Source organism: Psammomys obesus, unplaced genomic scaffold (genome assembly GCF_907164565.1).
Source record: "Psammomys obesus unplaced genomic scaffold, mPsaObe1.curated_primary_1811, whole genome shotgun sequence".
Lineage (NCBI taxonomy): Eukaryota > Metazoa > Chordata > Mammalia > Rodentia > Muridae > Psammomys > Psammomys obesus.
The window spans coordinates 38,106,560-38,116,044 of record NW_026596040.1 but is presented as its reverse complement, the minus strand read 5'-3'; the positions used below and the strand labels follow the sequence as shown (position 1 = coordinate 38,116,044).

General features: G+C 42.9%; 1 protein-coding gene across 1 annotated transcript in view; it reads right to left on the bottom strand.

The window, feature by feature from the left end:
* Nucleotides 1-3,060: 3,060 nt before the first annotated feature.
* The window catches only part of Pstpip2 (proline-serine-threonine phosphatase interacting protein 2), a 77,016-nt gene continuing 70,591 nt past the window's right edge, over nucleotides 3,061-9,485 (bottom strand). The window contains exons 13-15 of the mRNA XM_055622909.1: nucleotides 9,369-9,403; nucleotides 7,636-7,696; nucleotides 3,061-4,990 (exon numbers count right to left, since the gene is read on the bottom strand). Of these exons, the coding sequence (XP_055478884.1) occupies nucleotides 7,647-7,696; nucleotides 9,369-9,403 (85 nt within the window). The 3' untranslated portion in view covers nucleotides 3,061-4,990; nucleotides 7,636-7,646. The remainder of the gene's footprint in view (nucleotides 4,991-7,635; nucleotides 7,697-9,368; nucleotides 9,404-9,485) is intronic.

Below are 9,485 nucleotides of genomic sequence, written 5' to 3'. Positions count from 1 at the left end.
GAAGGAAGGAAGGAAGGAAGGAAGGAAGGAAGGAAGGAAGGAAGGAAAGAAAGAACGAAAAGACAGTCATAGAAGAAAAACACTTGGAAGAGAACAGACAAAATGTGCCCATCTATAAGTCAAGGAGAAAGGCCCACAACATACCCTTCCATGATAGTGATCAGACTGAACCAGTCTACACCTTGATTGCTCATGGCAGGCCCCAGAATTGTGACAGTGAACATCTTTTGTTTAAGTGATCCAACTGATAGTACTTCAGAGTTCACCTTTGTTGTTGTTGTTGTTGTTGTTGTTGTTGTTGTTGTTTATGAGACAGTATTTCTCTGTGTCACCTTGGCTGGCCTGGACTGCTTTGTAGACAAGGCTAGCCTCAAACTCACAGTGATCCGCCTGCCTCTGCCTCTGGAGTGCTGGGCTTAAAGGCATGTGCCACCTTGCCTGGCTAAGCTCCAACTTTCTAACACAAGCACCTGGCACTGTTATTTTTTGGTCAGACTAACTCAGGTCTGTGCTTTGTACCATTTTCCAGTTTTCTCCAGACTGTGCCCAGGCTCCCACAAGGGCAACTTACTTAACAGCACATGTCCAAAAAGGTGTGTGTGTGCCTGTCTGTCAGCCTGGCACATATATGTGCACAGAGCTCACAGGACAGCTCAGGAATCAGTTCTCTCCTCCTACCATAGGTTCCAAAGGTCAAGGTCATTAGACTGGCTTGCCAAGCACCTTTATGGACTGAAACATCTCTGCAGCCCTTAGAGGCACATTCTTTATCCATTTCCTTCTAGTGCTGACCTCACTTCCTCTCCCAGTGCTGTGCTATGTACTCACTTCCTAAACACACTCTGTGCTCTCAAATCCTCCTCTCAGGATCTCCTTCTCGGTGACTTCAAGCTAAGACATCTGACACCAAAAGCAGTATCTGAAAGTGTTCAACAGAATCTTTCTGTTGCTCCCACCCAGCCAGAAGCCTCGGTTCTCCGCAGAGGAGAACAGTGGTGTCTGAGTTACAGCCTCACCACTGAGGCCTCTAAAGCATCGTCAGGGAAGAATTCAGGTTAAAGAGCTTATGCAACATCAGTAGCATTGAAAAACCCAGGGCAAGCATAATTCTAGGGATGGCAGCATGCGCAGCTGCTATTGCCGCAAGGAGGGAAATCATAAGCACCACACCCAGAGAAAGAGGGAGAAGCCAGAAAGCTGCTGTGGCAGCATTTAAAGAGATAAACAAAAACCAAAAAAGATATGCATTTTGTAAAAAGCATGAAGTAAATATGAATATGAAAATTAATTATGTCACTTCTACATTGCTTTAGCTTTCTTCAGATCCCAAGTCCTCAGTCAGACAAACACATCAGCAGTCCGTCCCTAAGAGAAACCGTGCACTCTGCCTGTGCATGGTGGCACTTGCCTGTAATCTTAGCACTCAGAAGGCAGAGGCAGGAGGCTCCTGTGTTCAAAGTCAGCCTCAGATACACAGCAAGAGCCTGTTTCACAAAAAGGGGGTGGTGGGCAAGCCTCGGTACCTTATTTCAACAGGTGAGGCAAATGCAGCCATTACCTTCCTTTCTTCCATCTATGCCTCTTCTTTACCTCACATTTGTGGGTTGAAGGGCCCTTCAACCCAGCTGACAGAGAAGGAAAGGACTCAGGCACAGTTTAAGAACAGCCCAGTTCTGCATTCACTGTTTACGTGGATGTGGCCTGCTGCCAAACTACAAAACTCAGGAGTGACTGAAACAAGGATGGGCTGAAACAAGCAGCCGCTGTGTCAGTCAGTGCAGCTGGTCACCAACACACTGTGAGGGGAGGAGACACCACCCAAGGTGAACGATGCATAGACTGGTGGCCTGGACAGGGAAGAAAGTTTGAAGACTGAAGGCAGAGAGCTAGGGAGGAAGTGAGTGGGTGGGCTTATGCAAATGTGCAACAAATGTACAACTGTTTGTACCTTTTTTTAATTTTAATTAATTTATTTATTCACTTTATATCCCGATCATACTCCCCTCCATTTCCCCACCCGCCTCTCCTATCCCTCAGATAAGGGGAGCCCCCATTACCCACCCACCCCAGTTCATTAAGTTGAATCAGGACTGATGGAGAGAGTCTGTTTGTGTATCTTACTAGTGCCTATAAGGGAGTCGCCACGCTACTGCAGGGGGAAGCAGAACCGAGTAACTAGGATTAACTCATGCAGTCAACTGCACTGAACTCTGTTCTTGGCCACTCCAGGGCTTCCTTGGTAGATTCATGAACAGAATGGTCAGGATTAGAGAAATTAGACTACACAAAAATCCCATGAGATCTATTTCTGTACTGTTGAGCGTCTGTGCTGAGGCTGAACTCTAAATCTGTTACCATCCCTCCAAAAGATCAACCAGTGACTTGAACCCATCAAATCTCTTCCACTCTGGAAACAGTAATGACTCCTCCCTGCCAGACAGACCCCAAGAATGGGTTTACCCTTTAGTCTACAGAGTCTGGCCCATTTATAGAGTGCCTGATTATGTCATATGAAATTCCATTTAACATTACCTTACACTAGTGTTTCTCAATTATTCTTCGTTATCATTCTATTAAACACTTAGGTAATTGCCACTCTCATGAAATTTTAATATGGCAGGTATATTGTATCTTTGATTAGACCCTACGAAAGTGCTTTAAACCTATGAGAGAAGAGGAAGAGATAAGAGACTTTGGAGATGGCTCATTGAGTAAAGTACTTGCCAGGCAAGTGTGAGGCCCTGAGTTCGGATCCCTAAAACACACAGAAAAGCCTAAGACACACCTGTAATCCCAGGGCTTTTACCATGTGGGAAGTGAGGACAAGAAAATCCCCAGAAGCTCAAAGCCCAGCTAGCCTGCCATACCCAGTAGCAAAGAACAGAAGACCCCATGTCAAACAAGGTGAAAGGCCATGAGCAACACCCAAGGTAATCTTCTGACCTCCACACATGCACAGTGGCAGGGGTCTGAACTCACTGAACACACACACACACACACACACACACACACACGGGAGTATGTAAAGCTCAGAAGAGATGTTTAACACAGGAATACAAATTAAATCCCAAATCATCAGGAACTTTTATTTTATTTCATGTCAAGCAGAAACAAAGCAATAAAATTAATATTGTTTTACACTCATAAAACATGTTTACATCAATTGTGCTGATTGATAGAAAATACAAATTACTGAAGACCAACAATAAATAATATACTTAAAAACAGAATGTTCTGTGTGCAACGGGCAATTTCCTGAGGCTGTCTAGTTTGGGGAAGTCAATGTGCTTTTGCAAACCTGAGTTTCTCAAAAGATGCCAAACTGGTGCAAATTTCCTGCGATGCCAAGAAGCTGCCATGGCTGGGGGCATCTTCTATTGAGAGGGGATATAATCAATCTTTTTGTGGGCAAAGGGTTAAGATGGGTTCTCGCTATGTACCTAGGCCAACCTCAAACTCACGATTTTCCTGTGTCAGCCTCCAGCATGCTGGGACTATAGGCGATCTCCACCATGCCCGGCTTTCAGTCTTATTATAGCCAATTTGTCCAAAGTCCTGGGAAAGCTACCGCACAGAGGAGAGGGATCTGCTTGCCCTTCGAGGTGACACAGATACTTACTACATGCCAAATAAGGAACGGTGCCATGTAACTCGTCATAACTGAAGTGCCCACCTTCTGAGGTGTAAACAGTGCATGATCTCCCTGCAATGTGGGGGTGGCAAAGGGAGCAACAAATAGTTGTAAAAGAGTAAGGATGCCTGTTTAAATTTCCCAGAGCACAGCAAGGGATTTTCTATAAAAACCCGAGATTGAAGAGGGCTTTGAAATTCTGAATTTCCTTGAAGAATAGTTAAAATAACATATTTCTTTGAATTTTTTTCAACTTTACTGTCCCAAAATCAAGTGAGGTTGGCAATCTACAGACTACAACAGCTTAATTGGCAACTCCCTACCATACCTTCCTAGATACATACAATAAAAGTGTATCTTACAATCCATAGCCTCACAGATTAAATACTCTCTGCACTGTTGTTCATTCAATACACAACAATTTTTATCAAAATAATTCTGACACTTTAATCCCAGTAATTTTACTAGCCGAAAAAATATTGGCCAAATACCCTTCATAAATGTGTGTGTGTGTGTGTGTGTGTGTGTGTGTGTGTGTGTGTATGTGCACGCACGAATGTCAGTCACAGCTGTGTGCATGCTCCAGCACATGTGTGGAGGCCAGAGGCCTGCTCTGGAGTGGTTGCCCCCTTACACCCTTCTGTGTGTCCCAGCGATGGAGCTCAGGCCGTTAGGTATGCACAGGTACCCTTACTCCCTAATCCAGCCTGTCCTTCTTTAGCCTGAGCATGAGCACAGCAGCCTCACAGAGGACCAGAAGAACAGTACTGTACAACGAACTGATGCTCCAGGTCTGGTTCTGCCTCTCACTGGCTGCCAGAATTGTAAAGAAATCGACCTCACACTGCGGGGTCTTGTTTCTCCGTCTGTAAAATGAGCAAGTCCATTGGATGCTTCTAAGTCTTCCAGCCAAGAACAGGGATAATTTTAAACATTGTACCACTGACAGGGAGTGGCGCTGTTTCCATGGTCTTACTTCCCACAGCCCAAGGAGCATCCTGAAAGCTGGCACAGTCCTCTGCAGGCCTGCTCAAGCCAACACTCAGAATCCAGAGTGGCCTTGCTACCCCGACAGGAAACAGCACGCATAACCTTAGGAACTAGCCAGGAAATAATAATTCTTTCTTCTGGGGCAGTACGTAAACCTTCTGAGAAAAACAGAAACAGAACAAAACTCTGCAGAATTCTACTTGGCTAGGTTGAGTCAGATGTCTATTATAAATTTAAAATATCAAAACAAAAATTTCAACAAGGGTTCACATCGCCATCTTCATGATTGACATGATTTGGTTCTGGATTGTGCTGCTCTCAGGCCTCTCCTCATGTCATAGAAGCAGTGACTGGGGAAAGCTTTCTTTTCTGAAAGAAAATAGCAAAGACATTTCATCCAAATGACCTCTTCATACCAACGTAGGAGTATGTTTGGTCAAGGAAAACAAATGGTGAGGAGAGAGCCACACCAAAGTTCCTCATGGTAATAACACGTGCATTGACATTTTTCATTCACATGTTTTTGATTCAATAATTATAATCTGTATTTATTAAGCATGCTAGAATTCAAAACAGAAATGGTGCCTAAAATCAGCAATTAATGACAGGTTACTTATTCCTAGTCTCCTGTGAAAATTCAACCCCTAAGGTACATTCAAACACACCAATAGTGTAATGCATTGCTTAACTGAATTACTCAAACCAGGTTCTTTTCCTTAAACTCTGAAATTGAGACTAGAGAGGTGACCCAGTAGATAAGAACACTGGTTATGAAGGGCAGTGATGACTTATGCCTTTAATCCCAGCACTCAGGAAGCAGAGGCAGGTGGATCTCTGAGTTCAAGGCCAGCCTACAGAGTGAGTTCCAGGACAGCCATGGCCACACAGAGAAATCCTGCCTAAAAAAAAAAAAAAAACTTGTTACTCTTTCCTAAGACCTAAATTCACCAGGACATGGTGGTACTTTCCTTTAAATCCCAGCAATCAGGGAGGCAGAGACAGGGTGATTGCTGTGAATTCAAGGCCAGCCTGCTCTACAAAGTGAGTCCAGGATAGCCAAACACTGTCTCAAAAAAAAAAAAAAAAAACGAAAAAAGACCTAAATCCAGTTCTCAACACCCATGTCAGACAGCTCACAGCTGCCGGTAATTCCAGCTTCAGGGCATCCAACCCTCTTCTGGACTCTGCAGACAACTGTACAGATACAGGAGAGAGAGGAACAGAGGGAGGGAGGAGAGGAGGAGAGAGTGCTTTTAAATTTTTCTGAAATTCGGTCAATCGTATATGAACATGCTAAGCCCCTATTCGCTGAGCTAGTGCAGGTATTTAAATTATACAGCTTGAGAGAGACTGCTCATTAAATACATAGGCATTAGCATCTTACATTCACACATCAGACTCCTGGGCTTCAAGAACTAGCATTACCAAATGCTAATCTTAAACTTTTGCAGCATCTGGGCCTATCCAGATATAAGCAGGAACCAAAAATGTAAAACACATGTTTTATATAAACATATAATACATAAATACATGTATAATACGTATTAAATACGTTCTTGGGACAATGCTGTGTCCCACAGCCATCCTTCACACTATAGTGGAGAGGAGATCTGCCTGATGAGTGATACAGGTACCACGTCCCTGCTTTGCTTCTCACCAGGGCTCTGGGAAAGAGGCAGTCTTATGAAGAAGAAACTACGACAGGTTGTAAAGGCTACTATTTATTTTACATTTATTCCTAGCTAGAGAATGGAAAATTTTATGCCTTCAGCTTTAATCTCTTTTAAAGCAAAGTTATTCACATCTTAAACATAGTTATGAAGCAATTTAAGGTCACATATTTAATATTAATTGATACCAGCTAATTAATCTATTTAATTGAGACAACTTGGCTCCTGCCCTGTATAGCTAATTGGGGATGAGTCAGCAAGTCAGTGGTTTGGGAGCCTGAAGAAATGTTTGATATCCTAGCCTCCTGGTGCTTTTTGGCAAGAAGGACACTAGCCTAACAAGTCACCAGAGAGCACCGAGAAAACCTGTCTTGTTTCATAACTGACAATAAATGTCACCAATACCAGGAAGAGAAGAAGTGATGCTTTTCCAGGTCTGCCAAGACTCCCTGCATCCTACTCTCCCTGCAAAAATGCAAATGGCCCAACTATTCAATATAGTTTTTACCGAAGAATTAAGACTGTCTCGTGACAGACAAATGAGAGAGTAAGACAAGCCAGAAATAAAAATATTTACTTAGGAGTAGATCTCCCCTTTTTCTTCGCTGTTATAATCCCTGCACAGTTCCATGCCAGGCTCAGCCCACCTGGGCAGAAAGTACAATGTACAAGCAGTTTCATTTAGTATTACTTCAGGCTTTTGATGTATTTCCCACATAGGGAAAACTTGCCAAGCGGCTGAGTGCCCAGAGAGCTAGCCACTGTGTGGTACCCTTTGTGGCTGCGGTTGGTGAGCAGTGTTGAATTCTCCTCCAAGAATTCTTGTGATTTGCTAGTCCAGGTGTTAGCCTGTGAACTGGTACAGGTGACTCCTATGATCCTCTTCTGTGCTTGGTGCGTGTGATACCATTTACACAGTTTTCACTGATTTCTCCTCTTCAGGGAATAAGGGATATGTTTAAAGACTGATAATCATGTGTTTGTTTCTGAAAATACTGAAATGGAGGTGTGTAAAAGCTATCAAAAAAAAAAAGAAGAAGGAGAAAGGGTAGGGCTGGGGGAAGTTGAGGGAGGGGCTTCAATTGGGATATATAATGAATAAATTGTAAAAAAAATAAAATTTAAAAAAAGCTACAAAAGGGCTAAGCAAATAAAGACAGTCATAAAATAATAATAAAAAAAAAATAGTGGGGAAATGTCCTCATTCCAAAAGGCTTCCAGTCAGCCTGCAGTTGAACTCCAAGAGAGTTGAGCCTGAAAGGGACGCCACACCCACCAGAAAGCTGGCCGGAAATGCAAATCACCCGGGAACAACAGGGTTACAGGAAGATTAAAGAGTCTTACCACCCCTCCTGTTACTGATAGAGCAAACTGTAGTCTTCAACCAAAGAGTAATCAGGGTCATCTGCAAATAGAACACAGGACAGAATCAAGCTAACCGATTTTCTTGATAAAGACCTCAGGCCCAGTGGTTCTCAATCTGTTGGTTGTGACCCCTCACAGGGCTCACATACCAGGTATTTACACTATGATTCATAACAGTAACAAAATTACAGTTATGAAGTAGCAACAAAAGTAATCTTAGGGTTGGGGGAGGTCACGCAGCATGAGGAACTGTGTTAAAGGATCACAGCTTTAGGAAGGTTGAGAACCATTGCCCTAGCCCCTTTCAAACCAAAGCACTCCACTTCAAGATTCAGTCAACTGCCCTTTTATAACGACTAGATACATCAAAATACAAAATATGGGCCCCAAAGCCTATACTGGTAGTCATGACTACAAACCAGACAGCACTCTAGAGAGCACTGTTAGGATTTCGCTGCCCTTTTTCGGTCATGCCCCACATCCATTTCCACAGTAAAGGTATCTCAAAAACGGACAAAGGTGAAGTCGTACCTTAAATAAAATAACAAATGCTATTTAAAAATAATATTTCAATCACTATTTTTTAAACGTTTTAATATTTATTGTGTTTATCTGTGTAGATGGTCCGGTGCTCAGCACATACACGGGAGTCAAAGGTTAACTGGTTAAGAGTCAATGCTCTCCTTGCAACATGTGGGTTCTGGGTATTGAATTCAGGCTGCCAAACCTGATGCCCATTGAACCGTCTTGCTGACCCTTAAGTTTTTAACAGTCATTACATTTTTACTGAGATGCCAAATCAGCCTAGGCCAACTCCTCCCTCCCTTCTTCCCCTTTAAACACAGACATTCAAACAGTTTTTGCCTGGATTGATAAATCTATAAGCACCTGCAATGCATCTAACACTATTCTAAGGCTTGGAAATGACAGAAGGAAAAAGCTCCTCTTCAAAGGTGTTGTAATTAACCAGGGAATGCAACTGACAAAAAAACAAAAACAAAAACAACAACAATAAAATGTTGCTTCAGCTGCTTTCGATCCCTTTGCCCTAGCCAGACTGCTTTGGCTGGCCTTAGTGATGAGGGGGAACTCAGTTCTGATGACTTGACGTGCTGGAGTGGATCAGGGCTTCCCTTTTCTGAGGACAAGAGACAGGATAGGGTGAAGAGGCTGGGAGGAAGGGACTGGGAGAAGAAGGGAGAGGGCTATGATCTCGATGTGAAGTAAATATATAAATTAAAAATAAATTGTAAAAAAATGTTGCTAGGTATGGATCTCTCTGAGGCGCCGCAGTGGAAAAGGGACATCATATGACCAGAAGACAATTCCTTTTAAGGCAGCGTGCAATGTTATAATTGAAGGTTGCAGAGTGAGACCCTGTCTTGTGGCGAGATTCAAATATAGGTACAATCTCTTAGGAACTGAATCTTATCAGGCATGTTCAATCTGCCACCCATGAGCCACAAGCAGCCCAGGATAGCGTGAATGTGGTCCAACACAAACTCAAAATTTACTCAAAACACCGAGACTCTTTACATTTTTTTTCCGGCAATTCAAATGCATTGTTCTCAAGCATAAATTCTGTAGATGACAGAGCCACATTCCACTGTCAACAAGTCAGACGTGCCTGGCTCTTATCTTCATATTCTAGCTTTTCAATCTTAAAGAACATCTGACCTAAAAATTCCAAGAGGTTCTTCCCGGTGGCATACCTGGTATATGTTTAGGAACTGGGAGAGGTCCTCTCCTGTAAGAGATGAAAATCAAAGACTTTCAGGTAAGTTCTTTTCTTTTCTTTTCTTTTCTTTTCTTTTCTTTTCTTTTCTTTT